We start from the raw sequence: 27,585 nt of genomic DNA, 5'->3' as shown, positions 1-27,585 counted from the left end.
GGTACTAGTGGTGGGACTGCTGGCAACAGTCAAGCAAAGGGTGTAGTTGGGTTCACTTATGGGTCCATCATAGAAACTGGGGTAGTCAGTCCCAAGACAGTTTCTGTCACACCTAGTGGCATTGGCCTTGCCACACTGGCTGCTTGTCCCCTTACAATGGATAAGTACAGGCAGACAGTTTCAATAAATGGTGTTAAGGCCTTGGCCTACAGGGACACAGGTGCCAGTATCACTTTGGTGACTGAAAACCTAGTGCACCCTGATCAACACATCATTGGACAACAGTATAAGATTATTGATGTCCATAACTCCACTAAGTTTCTTCCCTTAGCTATAATTCAGTTTAGTTGGGGTGGAGTTACTGGGCCTAAGCAGGTGGTGGTATCACCTAGCTTACCTGTAGACTGTCTCTTAGGTAATGACCTAGAGGCCTCAGGTTGGGCTGATGTAGAGTTTTATGCCCATGCAGCCATGCTGGGCATCCCAGAGGAATTGTTCCCTCTCATTTCTACAGAAATGAAAAAGCAAAGGAGAGAAGGCCTGAAAACTCAGGATCCCTCTCCATCAACAGGTAAAAAGGGTATCACAGTATCCCCTAACCACCTTACCATTCAGGATACCATTCCTGTGGTGGGAGAAACCTCTCCTGGGGCGGCACCTGTTCCAAGGGAATCATCAGTTGGCAAAACTGTACTCCCTGAGGTAGAAGTACCTCTCTGTGGGATAACTAACATTGGTGAGAAAAAGAGCACCATTTTAGTTAACATGGAGCATCCCTCCAACCCTCCCAGAGTAACTTTAGTGCAGAAAACCTGCACTGCCTCACAACACTTAGGACAGCATCCCTGCCCTAGTGTGGAGCTCATAGGACAGCATCCCTGCCCTGCTCCAACTCAAGAGAAACAGCATCACTGTTCTCTCTTCCAGCCATATGGACAAAGTTTTGCAGCTAGTGCGGGGACACCATTACACGCGTGCACTACATATAGGTCACTACCTATATGTAGCTTCAAAATGGTAACTCCGAATATGGCCATGTAATATGTCTATGATCATGGAATTGCCCCCTCTATACCATCCTGGCATAGTTGGCACAATCCCATGATCCCAGTGGTCTGTAGCACAGACCCTGGTACTGCCATACTGCCTTTCCCGGGGTTTCACTGCAGCTGCTGCTGCTGCCAACCCCTCAGACAGGCATCTGCCCTCCTGGGGTCCAGCCAGGCCTGGCCCAGGATGGCAGAACAAAGGACTTCCTCTGAGAGAGGGGGTTACACCCTCTCCCTTTGGAAAATGGTGTGAAGGCAGGGGAGGAGTAGCCTCCCCCAGCCTCTGGGAATGCTTTCTTGGGCACAGATGTGCCCAATTCTGCATAAGCCAGTCTACACCGGTTCTGGGACCCCTTAGCCCTGCTCTGGCACGAAACTGGACAAAGGAAAGGGGAGTGACCACTCCCCTGACCTGTACCTCCCCTGGGAGGTGCCCAGAGCTCCTCCAGTGTGCTCCAGACCTCTGCCATCTTGGAAACAGAGGTGCTGCTGGCACACTGGACTGCTCTGAGTGGCCAGTGCCACCAGGTGACGTCAGAGACTCCTTGTGATAGGCTCCTTCAGGTGTTGCTAGCCTATCCTCTCTCCTAGGTAGCCAAACCCTCTTTTCTGGCTATTTAGGGTCTCTGTCTCTTGGGATTCCTTAGATAACGAATGCAAGAGCTCATCCGAGTTCCTCTGCATCTCTCTCTTCACCTTCTGCCAAGGAATCGACTGCTGACCGCGCTGGAAGCCTGCAAACCTGCAACATAGTAGCAAAGACGACTACTGCAACTCTGTAACGCTGATCCTGCCATCTTCTCGACTGTTTTCCTGGTGGTGCATGCTGTGGGGGTAGTCTGCCTCCCCTCTGCACTACAAGCTCCGAAGAAATCTCCCGTGGGTCGACGGAATCTTCCCCCTGCAACCGCAGGCACCAAAAAGCTGCATTACCGGTCCCTTGGGTCTCCTCTCAGCACGACGAGCGAGGTCCCTCGAATCCAGCAACTCTGTCCAAGTGGCCCCCACAGTCCAGTGACTCTTCAGTCCAAGTTTGGTGGAGGTAAGTCCTTGCCTCACCTCGCTAGACTGCATTGCTGGGAACCGCGACTTTTGCAGCTACTCCGGCCTCCGTGCACTTCCGGCGGAAATCCTTTGTGCACAGTCCAGCCTGGGTCCACGGCACTCTAACCTGCATTGCACGACTTTCTAAGTTGGTCTCCAGTGACGTGGAACTCCTTTGTGTAACTTCGGGTGAGCACCGTTTCACGCATCCTCGTAGTGCCTGTTTCTGGCACTTCTCTGGGTGCTACCTGCTGCTAAGAGGGCTCCTTGTCTTGCTCGACGTCCCCTCTACCTCCTGGTCCAATTTGCGACCTCCTGGTCCCTCCTGGGCCGCAGCAGCGTCCAAAAACGCTAACCGCACGATTTGCAGCTAGCAAGGCTTGTTGGCGTTCTTTCGGCGGGAAAACACTTCTGCACGACTCTACAAGGCGAGAGGGATCCGTCCTCCAAAGGGGAAGTCTCTAGCCCTTTGCGTTCCTGCAGAAACCGCAGCTTCTTCAGTCCAGTCGAAGCTTCTTTGCACCCGCAGCTGGCATTTCCTGGGTCATCTGCCCATCTCCCACTTGCTTGTGACTTTTGGACTTGGTCCCCTTGTTCCACAGGTACCCCAGATTGGAAATCCAGCGTTGTTGCATTGTTGGTTTGTGTCTTTCCTGCATTATTCCTCTAACACGACTTCTTTGTCCTTAGGGGAACTTTAGTGCACTTTGCACTCACTTTTCAGGGTCTTGGGGTGGGCTATATTTCTAACCCTCACTATTTTCTAATAGTCCCAGCGACCCTCTACAAGGTCACATAGGTTTGGGGTCCATTCGTGGTTCGCATTCCACTTTTGGAGTATATGGTTTGTGTTGCCCCTATCCCTATGTGTCCCCATTGCATCCTATTGTAACTATACATTGTTTGCACTGTTTTCTAAGACTATACTGCATATTTTTGCTATTGTGTATATATATCTTGTGTATATTTCCTATCCTCTCACTGAGGGTACACACTGAGATACTTTGGCATATTGTCATAAAAATAAAGTACCTTTATTTTTAGTATAACTGTGTATTGTGTTTTCTTATAATATTGTGCATATGACACTAAGTGGTACTGTAGTGGCTTCACACGTCTCCTAGTTCAGCCTAAGCTGCTCTGCTAAGCTACCATTATCTATCAGCCTAAGCTGCTAGACACCCTATACACTAATAAGGGATAACTGGGCCTGGTGCAAGGTGCAAGTACCCCTTGGTACTCACTACAAGCCAGTCCAGCCTCCTACAGGCAGCACATATCAGGATTGTCAGTAGTTTTTTGTGGGGCCTGGATCAAAAATGTCTCAGGGTGCCCTTTTTTCTAAGTATAAAAATATTTCCTCTGTCAAAGAAGAGAACAGGATAGCTCCAGCATCTGGAGCCATCTAGCGATAGCCTCCCTTAGCTGCCACATCATTATAAACAGTGTAGACAAGTTTGCTCTATCTATAGATGGGAGGGGAATGAAAAGTGTGGGGCCAAGTGCCTATGCTCCCTCTGCCACCCCTTGTGATGACCCCCAATTATGGGATTTATGACCTCAAATTGGCAATGGAGTAGGTTAAAGAGGTATTCACGCTATAGAAATCACAGAATTCACACCCATTTTAAAAAGAGAGATTTAGCAGTGTAGGAGAGAAAGAAAGGGCAGTTTATGACATTTTGAAAGAATGGAAATAAAACATTTAGGCCCTCATTATGACTTTGGCGGTCAAAACAGTTGCCTACTGAAGTCACGCCGGCCAGAAGACCGCCAGTGATGACGGTGTTGAGACTGCCAAATATGACTCCTGGCAGCTCTCCACCATAAATTGGGCAGACAGCCGCCAGCAGCCATACTGGCGGTTGGCGGTCTAGTGGAGGTTGCTCCGCTGGCACCGCCATGTCATCATCACACCTTATTACAACTTTGTAATCGGCGTGGCAGTGTTGTGGTGATGGGGTGGTGTTGGCAGAGCAGGCCCCATGGAACCCGTTCCCTCCCAGACGACCACCGTGAGCAGGTAAGGTGATCGTCCGACAGGGGAGAGGGTAGGGAGGGTGGAGGGTGTTGAGTGTTGTGTGCATGAATGGGGGTGTGAGTGTGTGTGAATGGAGGGGTGGGTGTTTGTGTGTGTGTGTGTGTGCATGTATCTGTGTGAATATGTGAATGCGTGTCAGCGGGGGGTGGGGGTGTCATGGACACGTGGATGTATGTGCTTGGATGTGTGAGTGTGTGTGGTGTGTGCATGTGTGGATGGGGGTCAGGGGGTATGTACAGGGTTCGGGGTGGGGGAGGGTGGTGTCTACAGGGTTTGGGGGCGGGAGGGGGGCCGTGGCTGTTTCGGGGGGTGGGGGAGTCGCATACTGGTAACAGGAATGTTAATTCCTGTCGCCAGTATCCTTTCCGCCAGGGATTTCCTGGCAGGGTTGCTGCCAGGAAATCCCTGTCGGAAAGGAGACTCCTAATACCGTCGGCGGTATAAGGTGTAACGCCGGGCCGAAGGTGGTACACCTTCGGCCCAGCTGTCCCACCGCCCTGTCGGAAAAGGCAGTGAACTGGCTGCTTTGCAGCCCATTCACCGCTGTGATAATAATTTGGTGGCCCTGCTCCTCCACGCTGTCGATGGTGTTACCGCCACCGCCGGCGTGGCGGAGTAGGACCACCAAACTCATAATGACAACATTAGTGACTTATTCTCAAAGGTATATATACACATGTATATTTACTCATGAATATTTATTACTATATCTAGGTGTAACTCTAAACTTTTTTGCTGGGCGTCATTACAGAGTGCAGATTTACACCTAGGTGTTTACTTACATTTCTGCACCCAGAAAATCAGGGGGTGGAGTTTCCCACAACAAGAATTGAGTGTAAATATACTATATCTATCATTATATATATATATATATATATATATATATATATATATATATATATATATACATATATATATATATATATATATATATATATATATATATAGATATGTATATACTTAGCTATCTATCTATATATATAAGATGACGTGAAATTAAATGTATGCACACAAATTAAAAAATTGGATTAGGTGCTATGTGGTAGTGCAAAATGCATTCTCATGTCATTTTGGATGAAAGGATGCATTTCACTCTAACAAATAGTGCAAAAAACACAAGTACCACAAACAGCAGTCCCTCACAATCTGGTCTTGCACGTTATCTCCATGCATTCAGGCAAATTGTTTGCTGAGTGGCACCTAATTAAATGGTGTGGACTAACACTGTGAATACTGGAAATTTGTATAACAAGCACAATGAGAAATTACTGAAATTATGCAAGACTAAGCTTGATTAACTGTTTTTTTTGCCTGAGCCTGATATATTATGTGAATGTCAAATAATGTAACAATTTATTATATTGTTTTCTATGGGAGAGTGTTGCCGTACCAGTGGTTAGACCATGTGTGGTGCTTGCCTTTTTCCAAGACTGGGCCTGTGTACAGTCACACCTATTTTGAAACCTTTAGCATGGTAGTAAATTTTAGAAGCATATTTTGTGACTAGCTAAGGTTTTAATCTTTTGTGGATGTTTATATAGGCATTTCCCTCCTTATATTTCCCTAAATTACTCTAATTTAGTAGTAGGTGTTCTCCATTTTCTAGCCACGTCCCCTTGTCTTTCCCACATTTACTACACAAATGTTCACCAAAGTGTGAGGAGATCACCACCACCAAGGCAAAGATCTCCGCTTAGAAACGATAGGAGAGGCAGAGGTATCCACACAGAGGTTTGTGAATAGCATTTTATAGTATGTGGGTAGTACTAATTTAGTACTACTTTACATACTACAAAATGCAATTTGTGAAGAGGCCAGTGAGAGAATTAAACAATCTTGCAGCAGCTGCTGGAACTGGTAGATCAGAACTATTATAAGCCCAGTCTGAGAAGATAGCAGGTGATGTCCTTGATACACTTAAGATGGAAAGCTTTCCTTAAAGTATTTAGGAAGAAGTTGACATTTTCATAGAACAACATCAAGCAACACTCCTTTGGAAGCCACCTAATGTTATGTTATCTTATGTTATGTTAATTTGTATAGCGCACGAATCATCCAGAAGGATATCCAGGCGCTTGAGCAGGGGTGTAGGTATGTGGTCCACGCCAAATTATTGAAAGAGCCAGGTCATCAGCTTCTTGCAAAATTTAAGTAGCAAGGAGGAGGCTCTAATGTGTTCTGTGATGTGTTGTGGGAGGTAATTCCATGTTTTGAGTCCTATGTAAGAGAACAACTTATCTCCTCTTCTGCATTTGTGAATATAGGTTGTGTGTGCGAGTGAGAGTGAGGCTGAGTGTAGGTGTCTTGATGGGTTGTGAAACTGTATGTGGCTGCTGAGGTAAGTGGGTCCTGTGTTGCATAGAGCTTTGTAGCTGCGCATGAGGAATTTTAATTGGCTATGTTAGTGATGGGGGGGCAAGTGGAGCTCCCAGAGGTGGGGTGAGATGTGAATGCGGTCAAGGAAGTTGAGTATGAGTCTTGCAGCCGTGTTCTGGGTTGTCTAAAGTCTGTTCAGAAGATGTTTGGAGATACTGACGTACAGTGTGTTTCTGTAGTCCAGTCGGCTTGTGATAAGTGCATGTGTGACAGTATGCCTAGTGTTCTGCGGGACCTACTTGAAGATTTTTCGGAGCATTGTACGAAGTGGAAACATGCATACTGTGTTGACCTGTGCCAATATGTTGAGCTTGTCATCCAGGGTCATCCACAGATTTCTGGCATGGTTGGTTAGTCCGAGTTCTGACAGACACCAGGTGTCATACCACTGGGAGTTGCTGTTTCTAATGACCAGTAATTCAGTCTTGTCGGAGTTCAGTTTCAAGAAGTTGTTCTAATCCATTCCACCACAAGTGTCATGCAGTTGGTGGAACTGATTCTGGTGGTGGGCATCTTTTCCATCGGGAGAGGATGAGTTGGGTGTCCTCTGCATAGGAGATGATGATGCTGCCTTGAGTTCTGATGATGTTGGCAAGTGAAGTCATATAGACGTTGAACAGTATAGGGCTGAGGGAAAACCCTGTGGGACGCCACATACCACTTTTTTGCTTTGGAAGTAAAAGGTGGCAGTCTGAGTTTTTGAGTTCTTCCTGTGAAGAAAGAGAAGATTTGGGTGCTTGTTCTTGGATACTGCACTTCTGGAGTTTTCTGATTAGTGTGTTGTGGGAGGCTGTGTCACCTGGCACAGAGAGGTTAAGTAGGCTATTTCTCCCTTGTCAAAGATGGTCCTGATATCGTTGGTGGCTGCGATGAGTGCAACTTCTGTTCTGTAGTTCTTTCTGAATCCTGATTGGGTGTTGTCTAGCAGGTGATGGAGCTCGAGGTGGCTAGTAAGCTGACAGTTGATGGCCTTTTTTATAACTTCCACTGGGTAGGCAAGCAGGGAAATAGGCTGGTAAATGGCCAGTTGGCTTGGGTCGGCTGAAGGTTTCTTGAGGAGGGTGTTGACTGCGGCATGCTTCCTGGCTTCAGGGAAGGTGGCAGAGGTGGTGGATAAGTTCAAGATATGGGAGAGTGCGGTAATGAGTAGTGATGGAGTTAGGGCAAGGGTCCAGTGGGGTCCCAGAGTGAACGGTCCTCGTGATTGAGGCTGTTTCTTTGCTCCTGAAGGTCTTCCATCCGGTCAGGTGGTTGTCTTGAGAGGTGATGGGCAGGTTGGTGATGAGTTCGCTGGGATATGGTTGGTTTGCAAAATTCCTGTAGATGTTTGTGATTTTGCTGTGAAAGACATTTGATAGGTCATCGCAGACTTCTTAGAAGGTGGTGATGTTTGCAGCAGCTTTGGGTGTGGTGAAATCTTTGATGATCAAGGAGATTTCTTTGCTGCTGTTGGAGCTCTCTTCTTTGCGCTCCGCTAGTGATTTTTTCTTGGTCTTTCGTAGCTTCTGGTGATATTGGATGAGTGCAGTTGTGAAAGTGGTTCTGTTGCTGTCTTCGCAGCTGCTTCTCCATTCTCTTTCTAGCTGTTTGTTGTCTCTTTTGGTGCTGTGAGTTTCCTGGTGCCCTGACAGGTGTATGGGAGTCTACGTTATTCTTGATCCAGTTATTAAATTTGGCGATGTCCACGTTGACATTGTACATAGAGTTGTGTGGGTCTGCATGGAAGGTACTGAGTCATTCAGTTTCTGTTTTTTTTCCAGCTGGGTAGACTGATGTTGGTAGGTGAGTGGGGCTGCGATGTGTTGATCTGGAAACTAATTAGGGAATGGTCAGTCCATTGGGGAGGTGAAGTTGAGTTGAAGTTGACATCACTCAGGGTGGTGAAAATGGGGTCCAGAGTGTGTCTGGCGAGGTGCATGGGTTCTGTGATGATCTGGGTTAGTCTAAGGTTTTTAAGGCTTTCTAGAACAGCTGTGGAGGAAGTCAGTTGAGTCCTCTAGGTAGAAATTCAGGCCTCCAGGGAGTATGAAAGCTTTGGAGCTGATGGTGAGGGAGACAATGAATTATGTGATGAGGTTGGTGAGGGCGGTTTGCAGTCCCAGTGGTCGGTAAGTGAGGTGAAGATGCTGAAGATTTGAAGCTTCAAATGCAGATGATCCATGAATGGAGTGGTGTTCTCTGTTGTTGTTGAGCACATGATGGTGCCTTTGTATATAATCACAAGTCTGAGCCCTGGTGGCAGTCCTGTCATGCAATATTGTAGCCTCCTGGGACTGCTGTTGCAAAGTTGGGCGCCAATGGTGGTTTGAGCCACATATTCATAAGGAAGGGAAGGTCCGGGGCGTCACTGTTTAGCATGTCCCAGATTTTTATCCTGTGTTTTTCGAGTAAGTGGGTGTACGGAGCTATGCATATGAGTTAACTTTGAGGTGAGTTGTGGAGTGCTGGTTTGCTAATGTGAGTGATATTATGTGGCAGATTGTTGTGGAGCCAAGTTTGTCAAGGGAGCACTAACTAGGGTGTTGCTGGAGGTGAAGCAGTCATTGATGCAAAGTAAGGCTCCTGCTGTTGTGTGTGGCGTAGTGCGGTAGCAGAGGGGGAGAGGCATGCCGAAATGAGCGAGCTAAAGAGTGCCTGGAGTACTGATGGGGGAGACAAGGAATCCTGGAGTTGAGCATAGTCGAGGCATGAACGGGCGTGGATGGGCTTGCTTTTAGTGCGCCTTCAGTGCACCATCAGCATAGTTGAGCTAGGGCACCAAATAAGTAGGTCCTGAGAGGTGAGAGGGGTAGGGGTGGTCGGCGGGGGTGTACCGTAGAAGAAGACACAGGAAGAAGAAGCAGGAAAGGAGTGGGGGAGGCAGGAAAAAGGCCTGGGGCGGCATGAGGGGGCGATAGCGCGTGGAGGAGGAAAATGAAGAGTAGAAGAAGTGCAAGCAGAAAAGCGCAAAACAGACAGAAAATCAAGGGGACAGCAGAAAAGCACAGCGTTGTAGGAGCAAAATGCAAAAAACCGGGGTAAAAGAGGTGTGAAGAAAAGGGGCTGAAAAGAGTGAAGGCATAAATGCAGACAATTGGGGTGAGAGGGGAGAAAAGGCTTAAGAGAGCAGCGGCAAAAAGGAAAAAGCAGAAAAACGGGGTTGAAAATTAGAAAATGGCTAAAAAGAGGCGTAAAAACAAAAACAGAATGAAATAGAGGAGAAAAGGCTAAAGAGAGGTAAGGTAAAGAGGAAAAAGCAGAAAACTGAGTGAAAGAGATGAGAAAGTGAGAGAAAAAGTGGGAGCGAGAGAAAGAGAGAGCCAAAGGGAGTGAATTGGGAGCCTTGAGGTGGTGAAATCGGTCTGGAAGGTCCTTAGACTGGTCAGAAGGCCAGTCAATTGGTAAGTGGAGGTGTGGGTCCTTAGCCCTAATGGTTATGACAAATTAAGAAGGGCCTGAAAAACGTCATTCCTAGTTCTGGCCTACAGAAAGATATTACAGTTTGCAACTCTTATATAATGAAAAAATTTATATAAACAAAAAATAATGCATACGCATATCAAAGGAGCTTTGGATCTGCCCTCTGGTTTGTTCAACTTTCATTCTTATTTCGCTGAAGCCAACCACAGCATGGGGTAATTAGCCTGAGCACCTATGCGTAAAAGAAGTACACCATAGCGACTGTGCAGGTGGGTCAATATTTTAGATTAGAAATGTTCTTTAATTCTATTGCATACCCTTCTTAAATCTTCGGCGTTTACACTGTCTTCATGTTACAGTAATTGAAAGCCGATGTAACTTTTTGCAATATTACGAATCAAGTTTCCCTGTGAAATCATTAACCCTAAAAAGAGATTCTGTACCTGCTCTAAGTACATATACTTGGTAGGAAGCACTCCGACCTTTCTATTAAGATGCGTTAGTTAATAATGTTTTTATCTAATTTTTATTGCAAGTGATAGCAACCACATTTAGGCAGAGTATATTTTCTTGTTTTGTTTTTATTTATGTGGCGTATGCTTACAATTAAAGTAAAGAAAATGCAGCCTTCGCAACACATTTCCTAGACCAGACCTGTTGGTGTTGCAAAAGCTTGTTAGATCTGTATCGACAACACGACTGTCTGCTAGACGTAGTGCTTGCAGTGTACAACCATAGGCCTATTCGACGTAGCCTCTTTTAGCCACTGCTTAAGATATTATCATCACATCTTAAATCTACACAGATGTGTACTTCTCTCTCAGCTCATGTTATTGGCTGTTTGATGGATCATTCATTTCCTATGGAATGTTTGCACTGAACTAAATGAGGGGATATTTTCTATACGAAATGTACATTCATCAACCCCTCTCTTTTTCACAATCGATTTTTACTTCATAAACACCTTATATAAAGAAAGCATTTTTTTAAATTGGAGCCAGCACTATCAATACCACCAATATTATTCGCCCACGGTCCACGGAGTGGGTCCCTTGCATGGAGGTGGCTCACTATGTGCAGGACAGACTGCGCAAAGGGTTTGAATGAGAAGTACGCAACCCCCTACGATCAGAATGTCCTCGTCCTTCTCTCCTGGGCAAAGTCGCAGATATGCCAGAATTAGATCAGAACATGGCAACTTTCCTTAAGAGTTTGCAATGGGTCCTAAAAAAAGGAGTAGATTATGCATGGTGTGGATGCCAGGGTAAATTCCTGGTCATACCCATCCCTCTAACTAAAATTCTCGACCTCGCAGTTGAAGCAAAATACTCAGATTCACAGTTGGCCCCAAAGGCGGTCCTCGAATGGGCTCCGAAACGTATGTGTCTCCTTGGCCACGCCAATTGTGCAACGACAATGGAACGGCATAAATCCTTCATATTGTGTATCTCAGGCAACAAATTAATCAAGGACTTAGGCAAGTATGTGGCCACCTTCTGAGCCTAAGACAAGGCCCAAATATTCACGAAAGATGTATTCAACAGTGGCCTTTTTGCGAAGGCTTGGCACTATCGAGGTTGGGCTCCAGACTGTGAATTTATTCAGACTTTAAGAGGGCTTCCACATAGAGGCAGAGGAGCTTCCTACTACTCCTTTTATTTCTATCCCTCACGTCACAGAGGAGGTCATGGACGCTCCCATCAAGGCAGATATCGCGGAGGATCCAGAGCCTCAGAGACCATATTTACAGTTAAAGCTGATTCCTTCTTCTGGGGTAACTTTAGGGGGCAGGATTTGGTATTATCTCCGAACATGGGAGTCTATTACTCAGGACCCTTGGGTGCTTCAGACAGTTCAGGGTTTTCACCTAGAATTCTATCCATCCCCCATCCAGGAGAATCCTTCCAACCCTCTTCCATTTTCCCAAACAAAGAGCAGTTTCATAGACAATGAAATTCTTTTGTTGCTAAGGAAAAGGGCAATTGTGGAGATTTTCTCCAACTTCAAGGATTTATCAGCACGATCTTCTTGGTACAGACGAAAGGTTCTGAACCTCAAATCTTTCAATTCATGGATTGTGTGCAGTTAGTTAAAGATGGAGGGGAATACATCTTCTCCAACACTGTCTACAGTAGAACGATTGGATGGTGAATCTCGACCTCAAACACACCTATCTTTTGGTTCACATCTTTGCCCATCATCTGAGGTTTCTTCAGTTCAACATCTCAACCCTCCAACATCCGATCACAGTAACAGAGAGTATCTTCCAGGACATTCCAGCACCATAGCTGACTGGAACTCTTGGTTTCTACATGATTCCAGTGATTGGAGGCTGCATCCTCTGATGTTTCAGGCATTGAATCTTCATTGGGTACCATGTGCAATAGTCCTGTTTGCATCTCCTCTGAATGCTCATCTTCCGACCTTTTTCAGTTAGACACCAGACCCTCTAGCAGCGAGCTCTGAAGCTTTTCTTTATTCTTGGTTGATGTGGATTCTATATGCGTTTTCCCTATTTTCCATGATCCAGAGAGTACTCTCTCAGATACAACGGCAGACTGCGGAGGTGGTTCTAGTGACCCATTATTGGAAAGCACACTTGCGGTTCTCAATGGCAATGGCGCTGTCTTGAACTTTTCAGTCAGAATTCAGTCCTTTCCAGACCTTCTGTGATATCCGATGGGGCTTCCCCACCAATTGATTATGCAGGGCCTCTTGTCCCTCATGGTGTGGAGAATTTCAGGCGACGTTGGCAAGTGCCAGGAGTTTCAGAGAGTGGAATGTTCTTCCTATCACAATCTTGGGCTCCCTCTACTCATAAATTAAATGAATTAGCTTGGCGACAATGGGTTCATTGGAGCAGTGAACTGGGTATTGATTCTTTGGGGGTTGGAATCACTTTGCTTGTGAAATTTGTGTGGGCTCTGGTGAGCCAGGGTTTGGCATACAGAATACCTCATCATTTCCATTCACCTATTTCTGAAGGTCATCCTCATCTGGATTGCAAGCCAGTTGGTGAGGATTGTCTAGTTTGTAAACACCTTCAGTGAATTGGAATGGTTATTCCTCCTCAACCTAAATATTCTGTGTTGTGGGATGTTGATGTTGTTTTACGAAATGAGGACCTTTCTTGCAAACAATTGTCAGAGAAGCTAACTCTTATCTATGCCTGATATCATGCAAAAAGGTTTCGGATGTAAAAGCTCTGAATTTAACAGTATTTACTCTGACCTGAATTTCCTTTATCATCTCAAAATGCACAAAAACTGCTTCACGCTCTGTCAGCTATCCAGATTTTCCCCATAATCAGAAAGTATGTGTGGTTAAGTGCCTCAAGGTTTCTGAAAGCTGCACTCGGGAACTGCGTATTAGTTCCTCGGGTCAGGTACTCATTTCTTTGCAGAAACCTTTTCACCCCGTATCTTTCGCAACTTTAGCTAGATGGGTCAAATTGTTGCTTGGGAAAACTGGAATTGATGCATCTTTATTTGGAGCACACTCTGTGTGTGGGGCCATGGCATCTAAAGCTTTTTTCATTGGGTCCCATTCGAAAGACATTATAGCTGTGGCGGATTGGTCTTCTGATTCCACTTTTAAGGTGTTCTATCACAAACTGATGTGGCATCGATGGTATTAGATCAACTTTAAACTAGCATAATCCAAAGCCTCCAGTCCTGTCATAGAATACAAAATTTTCTAGCTGATGTGACAAGAATTTTAGATTTTATTAAGGACACTGAGGCGAGGATTATCCCTCCCTTTACGAACTATATGATAATTTAGTTCTTTCCTGTAAGTTCGTACTATTATTGTGAGACTATATATGACATGCTTTGTGCTGATCATGTTGTTTCATTGAAATTACCCTCCCAAGATTGTTATGGTTAATCTGTTATTCGTTGGCATGGTTTCTTAAACCGTTTATTATTTTCATTAGGAACAGTTACTAAATCCATGTGATCAGGTTCAAGGATCTGAAGATTGTTAAGTTGTTCAAGTTTCAAAGGAATCTCTTTAATGTCAGAGTATGAATTTGCTGCACAGTGGACTTGTTGGAGTTCCTGGAAGTTGGTTGGACTCAGGTTGTTGATGCATTATTGATGTTGCAAGGAAAGAGAAGGACAATGGCTACAATTGCATAAATAGTGGGGTAAAGGCCATGTGATTGGTCGAGACATTGGGCTGTTGGGGCTCATGGGTGATGTAGTGTAAAGTTTTCTGTACTGCTATTGGCTGCTGTTTTCGAGTCAGTAAACGAAAGAGAAGCATAACCCTCACCACCATGTCCTTAATAGAATCTAAAACTCTTGACGCATCAGCTAGAAACTTTTGTATCCCAGTGTCTCAACAAAGCCCCCTTTTGGAGGACTGAGTTTCAACTGCAGACTCTCTGAAACGAACCCCACCCCCTCTAAATTAAGCAAGTCTTCAGAACCCACCCCCTCACCTCACCAGTCAGATGCAGGTACTCACCTTCCTGCTGCTTGAGGCGATCCCGGCGGTTTTGCCGTTTCTGCTCCCGGCTCTGTTTCTTCCCTTTGGGCCCAGATCCTGGCGACTGGTTCTCCTTTTCACCATATGGATACTCAAAGCCCAGAAACACTCCCTTGTTCTGCCTCAAGGGGGCGGGACTCTCTTCCTCTCCCCAGGTGCTCCCCATTCTGGGGATCTCCTCACCTGATCCACGTGCTCTGGAGGGTGCGTCTTGGGACCCCCGGCCTCTAGAGGGCCCACGTGGTCTGGTCATTCCATGCTTGCGTAGTCGTCCCCCACGAGCCGGCTGCTCCCACAACTCCTGGTTCTGCTCCTCATAGATTGAGGCATCCAGTATCCTTCTGGGTTTGACTCCAGCCTCGAGGGAAGACACGGGGTGAAAGGTCTGCAGCAAAGGCACGAGGAGCACCGTAACCTGGAAGACAGTGTGGGGTGCGAGCACCAGCATTCTCACCACATAACCTGAGATTTAAAAAATAAAAACACACAAGATGTGACAAGTATACTTAATAACAGCAGAAAGGAACTGTAATTCTGGTAGACCTGAAACACCAGAGCAATCAGACAAGAAGGGGACAGATGTACCAGAGCTTTTTGCACTTCCAAAGCCTCCGGTGTGAGCAACATTACCGGCTTGTAGCGTCCAAGAAAAGAACTACAATTGCAACATACAAAAGAGAGACTTTAATGCACATCGGTTTTGCAACTTGTAATGTCCACAGAGTAGTTCCTTCCGAATCATTAGCGAATGTAAGAAGGTAAGAGGTGCCCACTCCTTGCAACTGACCTGACTGTGTCTGTGGTTTGAAACAAATACCTTTGTGGTCACAAACCATTGATGAAATACAGGCTGCAGAAAGAGGGTGGTATCTCTTGGCAAAGTGTGTGAGGGACAGAATTCACTGTGTGAATTACATGGGGAGGAGCAGTGGTCCAAAGGATCCTGAAAAAGCTGAACTTATGGTCCATGTCACCCTGCTGATCTAGAAATCCAGCTCTTACACCCTGCAAAGACCACCATGAGTACAAAATGCTTGGATAAATATGTGAGTGAGTTCACAAATCCCCCATCCGAAGCCACCAGCATTCCCCGTCACAGGACCTCTGTGACAAACTTGCCACCTTTCTCAACCGCAAGATCCAGGACTTCTACGACAGCTTCCTCCTGGAAAAACATGGCACTGAAACCTGCAATTGACCCACCGAGCCAGCACATCCATTGCCCCGAGCCCCGAAACATTATGAACTGCTCCATCAACACGGACACCTTCCCCGAGGACTGGAAACATGCCGAAACATGCCCTCTCCTGAAGAAACCCTCAGCCGACCCATCAGAACTAAAGAATTTCCTCCCCAGCTCGCTGCCACCCTACCACACCAAGGTACTGGAGAAAGTAATCAATGGAAGCCGTCGCCACCTAGATGAGAGAAAGCTGCTCAAGCTCAACTCCAACAAGACGGAGCTCATCATCTTCGGAAACGCCACCTCAGCACGGCACAAATCCTGGTGGTCCACATCCCTCAGTGCCCCCCCCTTGCACTAACTGAGCACGCCCGCAACCTAGGCATCATCCCCAACTCCTCCCTATGCATGACCCGCCAGGTAAACTCAGTCACCTCTTCCTGCTGACGCACACTCCGCAAACTTCAGAAAATCTTCAGATGGATCACAGCAGAATGTTGCCGGACAGTCCCCCATGCCTTAGTCACAAGCAAGCTCGACTACAGCAACGCCCTCTACCCCCCACCTCGACAAGAAACTTCAAGAAACTACAACTTATCCAGAATGCCGCCTCCAGACTCATCTTCGACCTCCCACGCTGAGAACATATCTCCCAACACCTGAGGACCCTCCACTCGCCCCCGGTCGAGAAAATAATCACCTTCAAGATACTCACCCACACGTACAAGGCCATACACAATGCAGGACCAGCCTACCTAAACCACCGTATCTCCTTCCACACCCTGCCAGATCCCTCCTGTCTGCCCAGCTGGCCCTGGACACCATCCTTCACATTCCGAAAACCACTGCCGGAGGTTGATACTTCACCTAAATCGCAGCAAAGAGCTGGAACAACCTCCCCCTGCACCTCTGACAAAGCTCATCGCTCACCATCTTCAGGAAGAACCTCAAGACGTGGCTCTTCGGATGAGGCCCCCCCACCCCTTTCCCTCACAGTTCCTTGAGACCCTCACGTGTGAGTAGCCGTGCTTTACAAAAACTGATTCATTGATTGATTGAGTGAATGTGTGAATAAATGGGTAAATGTGTGGGTGAATGAACAAATGAGTGAGTGAATGATTTAGTGAACAAATGAGTGTGCGAGACCCTGTTCAGCTTTACTGAGGTAAGCCCTGAGTTTAGAACAAAAGTGCCTGTGAAACATGAATGTCTATGATTTCTGCAGTTCGAAAGAGAACTGTCCTTGTGGAAAATAGTGTCCTTGTCACCAAAGAGCTCGATTGCATTGGAGGCATTGCACTGGAGGCACTGTGGTTTGGAGACTGCAGGGATAAGTTTAGGATGGTGAGTAAATAACTTTTTTCCATTATTTACTGTCAAGCCCTGTGATGTAAACACTTGTAAGCTTTAAGGGACATATTACAGAGCACTCTGTTCTTCATGTTTGATGAATGCTGAGCCACCTGGGGCAAGGATGCATGTTGTAGTTCCAGGGCCGACTTTAGCACTGGTGGTGCCCAGTGCAACAATCTTATTTGGTGCCCTCGGCCCCATGACCACCTCCTCGGATTCTCTCACTGCCGCCTGGCAAAAGTGCCCCTCATCTTTCCTTAGCCCCTCTCTCACATGCACTTCATTTGTTTTAAAGTGCTGGTAAAGGCAGGCTTTACGAATCCACTCAGCTACCACATAAAATACAAATCTGTTCTTTGCAGCAGGCATATTAACCCTCTGTGCTACTTCATGGTGGATCAAAATTGGACTCCACATATCACTTGAGAGCTGGTAGAAAAGAAGCGACCAAGGCTCGCTCTACAACTTCTGCGCTAAAACAGATTCAAACCACCTTAACGCAGTCTAATAAATGCGCATGGGAACAGGTGGGGGACTGCATTGATACCCACAAACAAAACAGTTCTCACTGGTTCCCCCTCTATGATCCACTGTTTGGAGCAACATACTTTATATTCACAGTAAACAAAGCAGACTGAAACCTTCCTGCGATAGAGAATATAACAATTCTCAGGCCGTATTTATTCACAACCATATAAACACGACATAAAAAACATCATCATATGTACAGTATTTCTTTTCATCTTTAAATTTCCATAATTATTTACAATATGCATCTGAAATAGTTTATGTTTTTTAAAAAGGAGTCATGGTTGTCCACCCACCAGGCACCTGTGGCATCGACTGTAAACTGGGGGCCGTGTTCCCCCAAAAACCAATTACGCTTCACAAGGCGAGACTCACCTGCCCCCTCAAGATAGACGGGGCACGGGCCAGCATGAAAACTGTCCCCCAATCCAACCATGCCAGAGCCAACCCTAAGCAAGGGATCCCCCCTGGCACCCAAAGGGAATGATACTGGGCAACCGGGCCATACCTTGGTCCCCTGGCGCAGTCTCACCCCCCCAAATTAAAAATTCCAGGGCCATGTAATGGAGTACCGTGGGGGGAGCTATGGACATTCGCGGTAGCGGTCGTCCCGAGCCCCTTTCCTAAACCCACAGCACCGCCACCCTGGTTTGAGCCAAAAAGCTCATGATACCGTCTTGAGTTCGCCTGCACTAGTATTCTTGATGCCAAGGTTATCCACCTGTTTTGTGCCAAAACATGACTCCTTCCCTCCTAAGGTCTTCCTAATCCTGCTATTCTTTGGGGATGGGTGGGCGGGAAAGAATTCCTCCAGTCCTCTGGAGGAGTGCGTCGATCGTCAGGGGCAGCCCAGGGTCAAGAAAACAACCTGACCCTAGAGGGACTTGAGTCCCCCTTTTAACTAACTCGGGCTGCCCCTTCTACATACCTGGGAGCCCCCACCACACCCCCTTCAGCCAATCGGCTCACCCCTCTTGGTGAGCGCGATTTTCAAATATTTTCGCGGCAGCCACAGTTGGGCTGCCGGCCGAAACCGGTCCGATCCGGCCCTCACCTGTATTGGGGGCGCGCTATGCTGTGGTGCGCGCCCCCTGCCCACAGGTGGGGGACCGCATCGATACCCACAAACAAAACAGTTCTCACTGGTTCCCCCTCTATGATCCACTGTTTGGAGCAACATACTTTATATTCACAGTAAACAAAGCAGACTGAAACCTTCCTGCGATAGAGAATATAACAATTCTCAGGCCGTATTTATTCACAACCATATAAACACGACATAAAAAACATCATCATATGTACAGTATTTCTTTTCATCTTTAAATTTCCATAATTATTTACAATATGCATCTGAAATAGTTTATGTTCTTTAAAAAGGAGTCATGGTTGTCCACCCACCAGGCACCTGTGGCATCGACTGTAAACTGGGGGCCGTGTTCCCCCAAAAACCAATTACGCTTCACAAGGCGAGACTCACCTGCCCCCTCAAGATAGAGGGGGCACGGGCCAGCATGAAAACTGTCCCCCAATCCAACCATGCCAGAGCCAACCCTAAGCAAGGGATCCCCCCCTGGCACCCAATGGGAATGATACTGGGCAACCGGGCCATACCTTGGTCCCCTGGCGCAGTCTCATCCCCCCAAATTAAAAATTCCAGGGCCATGTAATGGAGTACCGTGGGGGGAGCTATGGACATTCGCGGTAGCGGTCATCCCGAGCCCCTTTCCTAAACCCACTGCACCGCCACCCTGGTTTGAGCCAAAAAGCTCATGATACCGTCTTGAGTTCGTCTGCACTAGTATTCTTGATGCCAAGGTTATCCACCTGTTTTGTGCCAAAACATGACTCCTTCCCTCCCACAGGCCTGGTTGGTTTCCCGACCAACCAGGCCTCCCCCCGAGGACAAGAAGCTCAGTTCTGAGAGATACACCGTATTGAAAATGCTATCAGGTTCTCAACAAACACAGTATGACCACCATCCGACAGGTGCACTCCATCTTCATGAAACATTGCCTCCCCTTGAAGGCACCCGTGCCCAACAGTCCTTAGCACTGATGTGTTCAAAAGCCGTTTCATGCGGCTGTTCAGCCGTCTGGCTGATTCATTAAGGGCCTTCGCTGAGCGCCCTGACCTCCAAATCCGCCTAGGAATGATATGGGACCATGCAATGACAGCCCCTGGACACCGCTGTGCTAACCAGGAGATCTCCACCATCAAGTCCTCAAAAACTGATCTCCTCCCGATTGCTGCCAGATCATTGCCTCCCACGTGAAGGATGATGAGCGCTGGCGGCGGCAGCCGCCGTCGCAGAACCTCCTCGATGAGCTGGCGAAGACCATCAAGACGCAGACCCCCTCTCGCTATGCAAAGAAACCGGAGACCTGCATCCTGTGCCCGACTGCGATACAAGTTGAAGAATGGCCGCGCCCGACGCACAAAGGAATGCCCAATAACCTAAACACTGGCGGGAGCCATGTGCCCAATGGTGAACTGAGAGAGCCTGAGAACAGAAAGAAAAACCGTTACACATGAGGTCATTGACTTGTGTCAAAAAGGTGTTCCTAGATCATATGGAGGCGTACATAGCGTTTATAGCAATCTGACTTCCACCTCCCAATCCCTTTCACCGTCTCGGTATTGAGCCCTGCCCCTGCTGCCGATGTTGCCGCCCCTATCCTAAAGGAATGGGCAGTAAATTTGCCATGCATGCCAATTGCCAGTAAGGCTTTCTGCAATACTTGGGAAAACTGATACCTAGTAAGTGGTACCCCAGATGCATGGACTAATAAAGAGGTGGAAGAAACCTGGGGACGAATCTGCAGGTACTTGTTAACTGCACGTACTGGGCAACCACTGAAGTCACCAGCCCTCCCTAGTATTAACTGTTCGCCCCTTCCTGCCTGGTCTGTCTTGGATCGTGGTATAGTAATTACCAAATCCCCCCCTTTCCAGAAAACATGAGTCACCAACATTCCGCCGTGAATGTCCTGTTTAGACCTGGCCACAAGCTCTGAGACTCGAAAGGCTCCGTAAAAGGCAAGCGCGAAAGCTGCTGAGAATAGAGTGGACTCAAAATCAGAGTCACAGATCCCAGTCAGGGCCCCCAAGATCTTTACCAGCTTGTCCACGTCAATGGGGCGCCGCTGGTCTGGGATCGACCCTTCCAACCTTTCCCATCCCTTGAGCGCCTGTCTGATACGAAAAGATCGAGAATGGTCAGTCCCACCCACTAGTTTGGTAAAAAAGGCTACAGCTGAGATGTGATGTCTGGCACTCGCAGCAGATTTTCCCTGCCTTCGCAAAAGCTCAAGAAATCCCAACCAACTACTCAAGGAACCAGGCTGCGCCAAGGGGTCGGCAGATGTGTGATTTATGTATCTATGAAATGCATTCTCATATGCCCTTCTTGTTTTTGGTGCTAGGCTGGCTGCCACTAGATCCGCCAAGGGTGAGTTCCAAGATTCCACAGCTGTCCCGGGAAATATGTGGGCTCCAACTCGCCCCCCGGGTGGAACTGCCGAAAATCCTGTAACTTGAAACGAGACAATGCATCAGCAGCGTTATTAAAAATTCCTGGTACATGTTTTGCCTGAAAAAGAATGTTATTCTGCAGACAGATCAACACTAACTCCTTCAACAGTCTTAACACCCTTCTGCACTTAGCATGTTGAAAGTTAATGCTTTGTACCACTGCCATGTTATCAGACCAAAAAAACACAGATTGATTGCGAAGATGGTCCACCCATATGTGTAGTGCAACCACTATGGGAAATAATTCAAGGAAGGTGATGTTCTTAACTAACCCGGATGACTCCCAAGCGTGAGGCCAGACCTGAGCACACCACCTGGTACCTAAAATGGCCCCAAAACCACTACTACCCGCTGAGTCAGTAAACAAACCGATTTCCTGATTGGACTGCCGAGGGGCTGGCCATACCACTGACCCATTGAAATCCTGGAGGAAAGCCAACCAAATCCTTAAATCCTGCCTTACTTCAGCAGACAACCGCGTCCTATGGTGCTTCTCTTTTAATCCAGACATAGACTGAGCAATAGAGCGTGAGAAAGGGCGCCCCATTGGAATGATCCGCAAGGCAAAATTGAGTTGACCCACCAATATCTGTAACTGATGCAGGGTGACTTTTTTGGCTGCCAAACAGGTTTCTAAGGAAGCTCTGAAAGCCATGACTTTATCCTGGGGCAACCTGCATTCCCCTCTCACTGAATCTATTTCAATGCCCAGAAATACCAAGGATGTGCTGAGCTAAAGGGATGCCGAATTTATCCATCAGAGACTTGAATGCAGTCAAAGGCTTAGCACACCTATCGGACCCGCTTGGTCCAAGGAACAAGAAGTCATCTAGATAATGAATGACATTAGGTGACCCTGAAACCTGTGTAAAAACCCACTCTAAAAACGTGCTAAATTGCTCGAAATAAGCGCAGGAAACAGAACAGCCCATAGGCATGCATTTGTCATAATAGAACTTTCCTCTGAATTGGAAGCCCAGCAGATGATAATCATCAGGGTGAACAGGCAAGAGTCTGAAGGCTGATTCTATATCTGCTTTTGCCATGAGAGACCCTTGACCCAGTTTCCTCAATAAAGTCAAGGCGCCATCAAGAGATGCATACTTGACTGAGCAGAGGGCTGGATCGATTGCGTCATTCACAGAGACTCCGCGAGGAGCGGAAAGATTGTGTATCAAACGAAATTCCCCATGATCCTTCTTGGGAACCAACCCCAGGGGGGAACAGACAAAATCCTTTAATGGGGGGCTGTCAAATGGCCCAGCAATCCTATTTAAACCCAATTCCTTTAATATCTTGCGTTGAGCTACCTCCTGTGCAATGTCTAAAGACTGCTGATTTCTACAAAATCTTGGGCCTTGCACCCCTGCAGCTGGAATCCTAAAACCATTGCGGAAACCTTCATACAACAATTTTGAAGCGTCGCGCCGCGCATATAAATTAAGCCAAGGGTTCATAGCCAAGATAGACACAGGTGAAGGGGCCCCTGAGACCAAGAAAAAATTATCCTCATTTTTGCCCAACCTTTTCTTTGGATTTCTTGAAACATTTGAACTCAGGATGCCCTGCCGCACCGCAAAAGGAGCAATTGTGCTTGAATTTGCACGAACCCTGTGGCCTAGAACATGCTGTTTTGTTGAACGCCCAACACGCCCCTTTTCGATCCCCGTTAGCCGTGGGCCCCCGAAAAAGAGACTGGACATTGGCTTCTGGTTTCTTCAGCATCATACAGCGCAACCATGCATTAACATCAGTCTGATCCCAGCACATAGAAGGGTTTGATGCTTTTTTCAACCTGAACGCTTTGTCATAATCCTTCCAACTGGTTCCTCCAAACTCCTCATGCGCGCCTACTATTTTATTCAAATAATATGCAGTTTGAGGACCTAGCTCAGGGAATTTCTCCAGTAAAATGGACTGATAAATGGTAAAACCTTTTATCCAATTTATAATGGTCTCATCTACCTTAGGTTTCTTCCATTTGTGAGAGCAATCCTTAATGTCCTTACTTTCCTCATCAGTCGGCTTCACTACTGTTAGCTCAAAAATATCCACAAATGTACCCTTGTGAATTTTTACCCTTAACTCACTAGATATATGAGGTCCCAGCTGATCCCTAGGAGAAAGTACTTGATCATGCGTCCCCCCTGGTTGGGTAGCGCCCTCACCTTGTTTCTCTGATGGTGATGTACTGGTAGAGGTGGCCACGACTGCTGGCAGGGCAATGGAGGATGTAGGCTCGTGCGATGTGGTGGCTGTGGCCCTCGGGGGTTCTTGTGTTCCTGTGGTGGCCCCTTGCAGATTTGCGCCAACACCCATTGCTAAGCCCTTTAACGTGGCCAATGCTGACCCCTCACTTGCCAAATCAATCTGTGGGGCATTGCCTAACTTCGCCAGCCAGGGCAGCACTTTTGCCAATCCACTAACCAGGTCCCCTCCCGGTTCACGCTCGCTGACCGAAACTGCTCCACCCAAGGTTGTACCTGCCACTGCTCTCGTGATGACTACCTCTGGTTGCATGTCTGCCTGTCCCATGTTGGGATCCCGTGTCCCCTCAGTGAGTGTCCTCTTGGGAGCTGACTTTTTCCCCCCCAGTTTGGGTGCCACTTTCCTAGCCCTCTTAGGAACCGGGGGGGAATGCTGATTTTGGAGGGACCCCAGCTCGCCTTGGGCGCCCATCCTGATCTGGCACAGAAACCACCTCTAATTCCGGAGTCTCGCCACCCACCGGATTGCCCTCAGCCCTCTTTTGCGCCAGCGACATGAGAGCTGGTTGCATGAGAGCAAGCACCCGGTCCATAGCGTCTAGGCGCCCCATAACTGCCTCTACATCCAATTTTCGCTTTACCTGTTTTGGTGGCATGCCTAAAGATTATCCTGAAACCACCCTTCTGCCACAACACACAAATGATAACAATACTTATGAAAATGGGCGAAGAAAAAATTACGTCTAAATAGGCAAAGTCAAGAAAGGTTCAGAAACAGGCAAAACAAAAATTAGTAAACAATTATAACTATAACTATTTTAGGTAGGCAATAACAAATTACAGCACAGGCTCTGAAATTACTATTAAAACAATACTGCCGTCTACTGGCCTAAAACTATACAAATAAAATTGCACAGTATAAAAAACAGCATGAACGACAAACTTATTCTGATTGTTTCTTGCCCCTGCAGCCCCTGAGGAAAGCACCACCTCTTAAAACAAAAAAGAACCAGCAGAGAACACCCCAGAATATTACCAGGACCCCCACCACTCCTTAACTTGTCTGTGATGCCTCTCCCGGTCCCAGGGCCCCAACACCAGGGCAAAGCAGCAAGAGCCGGTTGAAAAAAGGTCAAGGCAGACCTTTAAATCACCTAGCTGGTGTCTCCAAGCCAGCTGCCGTTGCCCCAGGCCAGAGAGAGGTGAAGACAAGGCCAAGGGCAGCAGAGGTCAAGGCAGCACGAGGGCGTCTTGTGGCACGAAGGAATCCAGGAAAGAATGCAGCAAAATAATTCCTCCAGTCCTCTGGAGGAGTGGTCGATCGTCAGGGGCAGCCCAGGGTCAAGAAAACAACCTGACCCTAGAGGGACTTGAGTCCCCCTTTTAACTAACTCGGGCTGCCCCTGCTACATACCTGGGAGCCCCCACCACACCCCCTTCAGCCAATCGGCTCACCCCTCTGGGTGAGCGCGATTTTCAAATATTTTCGCGGCAGCCACAGTTGGGCTGCCGGCCGAAACCGGTCCGATCCGGCCCTCACCTGTATTGGGGGCGCGCTATGCTGTGGTGCGCGCCCCCTGCCCAGAAGACACTACCTATCCAAGCTCGAAGATCATTTGCATCAGTGGTGGCAGAGAGATCTTAGAGGATCCTCATCCACGCACAACGCCTTCAAGGCTCTATCTGTCACCTAGATCGGCCTGAAACCTCTGTGGAAGAGCGGCCATTTGTGGACACTCAGATTTGAACTCTTTCAGCACAAATGTTCTGTTTGGATAGTAAACAGAGAGTCACAATCCGTAGACAAGATTATTTTGGTAGCATCCAATGAGGGACCGTATGAACTCAGTGAAAAAGAGATTCATTACCTTTGCAAAACTAGGGGCAACTTATTTTGCCCAGTAATTGACCAGCTGTGGATGGCACCACTCAGGGGAAAAGACAGTCCAAGTTCGAAGACCTAACACAACCATGAAAACATTCATGCCCATATTTATACTTTTTTAGCGCTGCATTTACGTCATTTTTCGATGCAAAATCGGCACAAACTTACAAAATACTATTGTATTTTGTAAGTTTGCACTGCTTTTGCGTCAAAAAATGACGCTAATGCGGCGCTAAAAAAGTATAAATGTGGGCCTCAATTTTTTTATCTGATCTATACCCTCTGCCTTGGTAGTGAGGTGATCCAACCATAAATTGACTGGTATTGTCAGTATATTTTGCTTCAAATGCTAAGAGACCTGGCTCACTTTTCCACCACTGAAGCAAATCACTTTCTGGTTCTGTGCTTTCTGCTACCTGCTTCGAGGTCCTCATGAAAGCACCATCAGCCTTGCCTGGGTTAGCTCAAGATGCCATAGTGTGTCCTAAGCAATGCAAATAACATATCAAACACCAGACAAAAACGGATATACGTAGGATTGAGGTTGAATTGGGGGGTTCTCTGAATGCATCGCAGTGTACCCCTTCCCCCTCCTGTCCTTCTTACCCCCTCTCATGTCTCTCGCCCTCTGCCTCTTGCCCTTGAACCATAGGCTGCCCCTTCTCCCTCACACCGTTTCCCATCACTCAGTCTTTTCCTGCCCTTCTCTTTCTTATCCCTTTTCCTTTTCTCCTGACCATTCCTTAAAGAGGTCAGGAAGTCCCCGCTACTCCCTAACCTTAGCAACTGCCCCTCTCCTACTGCCCATCACTTACCCCGCTTGTTCCTGCACTCTCTCCTCTTGCCCTCATTACTCCTCTGTTTTTGGCCCCTCTCATTTTTGCCCCTATTATCTCTCTCTTTAGCGCTCCCTCTCCTCAATCCCTAATTACTCCTCTCTTTTTTGCCCCCTACTCATGCCCCTATTACCCTTGTCCTCCTGCCCTTCTCTTACTCCTCTCTTATAACCCACTCTCTCCTTGCCCTTATCGCCCTTCTCCTTCTGCCCTTCTCTTACCCCTCTCTTTTCTGCCCCTCTCCTCCTGCCCTTATTGCCCCTGCGCCCTACCCTTTCCCCTCTCGTTCCTGCCCCCTCTCCTGCTGCCCTAATTACGCCTCTCCTCCTACCCTTCTCTTACCCCTCTCTTTCCTGCCCCCTCTCCTCCTGCCATTATTAGCCCTCTCCTCCTACCCTTCTCTTACCCCTCTATTTCCTGCCCCCTCTCATCCTGCCACCTCCATGCCTTCCCTTTTCTACCCCTCTCCTCCTGCCCTTATTACCCCTCTCCTCCTACCCTTCTCTTACCCCTCTCTTTTCTGCCCCTCTCCTCCTGCCCTTATTACCCCTCTACCCTACCCTTCCTCCTCTCCTCCTGCCCTTATTACCCCTCTCCTCCTACCCTTCTTTTACCCCTCTCTTTTCTGACCCTCTCCTCCAGCCCTTATTACCCCTCTCCTCCTACCCTTCTCTTTACCCCACTTTTTTCTGCCCCCTCTCCTCCTGCCCTTTTGCCCCTCGCTTTTCCACCTCCTTTCCTCTTGCCATTTTTACCCTTCTCCTCTTGCCCATCTCTCACCACGCTCTTTCCCACCCACTCTCCTCTTGCCCTTATTTACCCTTCTCCTTCTTCCCTTCTCTTACCAATCTCTTTTCTGCCCCCTCTCCTCCTATACTTATTACCCCTCTTCCCCTACCCTTCCCCCTCTCGTTCCTGCCCCCTCTCCTCCTGCCCTTATTACCCCTCTCCTCCTACCCTTCTTTTACACCCTTTTTCTGCCCCCACTCCCCCTTCCCTAATTACCCCCCTCCTCCTACCCTTCTATTACCCCTCTCTTTCCTGCTCCCTCTCCTCCTGCCCACCTCTGTGCCCTCTCTTTTCTGCCCCTCTCCTCCTCCTACCCTTCTCTTACCCCTCTTTTTTCTGCCCCCTCTCCTCCTGCCCTTTTGCCCGTCTCTTTTCCACCTCCTTTCCTCTTGCCCTTTTTACCCTTCTCCTCTTGCCCATCTCTCACTACTCTCTTTCTCACCCATTCTCCTCTTGCCCCTATTATCCTTCTCCTCCTGCCCCTCTCTTACCCCCTCTTTCCTGCCCTCTCTCTTCTTGCCTATATTACACCTCCTATTTCCGCCCTCTACGCTCCTGCCCTTATTGCTCTTATTTTTCCAGTTCTTCTTGCCCATACGGGACAGACAGCCCCACCACCCCTGTCCTTTTCCACCTGCTTCTGCCTCGGGCAGGTGTCAGCAGACAGCCAGATATGAGATGTGAATTTTAAGTTTCGGGCCCGAGAGCAGCTCATTAATCACTTGTGATGTCCCTTTTCATGTCGTACAGTCGCGTCTCTGCTCCCTGCTGACTCGGGCTGGGCACACAGGCATCCCTCTTAGCGCCTGCCAGACTCCCGAGGCGCCTTGTACAACAGCACAGCAGCTGCTGGCGCACAGAAGGAACACA

The 27,585-nt window shown here is 47.7% G+C and overlaps 1 protein-coding gene across 1 annotated transcript in view; it reads right to left on the bottom strand.

Moving 5' to 3' along the window:
* Positions 1 to 27,585, bottom strand: part of DRAXIN (dorsal inhibitory axon guidance protein) — a 119,778-nt gene that overhangs the window by 33,146 nt on the left and 59,047 nt on the right. Inside the window, exon 2 of the mRNA XM_069241248.1 lies at positions 14,383 to 14,865. Coding sequence (XP_069097349.1) covers positions 14,383 to 14,851 — 469 coding nt within the window. The 5' untranslated portion in view covers positions 14,852 to 14,865. The remainder of the gene's footprint in view (positions 1 to 14,382; positions 14,866 to 27,585) is intronic.

The sequence above is a fragment of the Pleurodeles waltl genome, chromosome 6 (genome assembly GCF_031143425.1).
Source record: "Pleurodeles waltl isolate 20211129_DDA chromosome 6, aPleWal1.hap1.20221129, whole genome shotgun sequence".
Classification (NCBI taxonomy): Eukaryota; Metazoa; Chordata; class Amphibia; order Caudata; family Salamandridae; genus Pleurodeles; species Pleurodeles waltl.
This window is presented reverse-complemented; position numbering and strand designations above follow the sequence as displayed.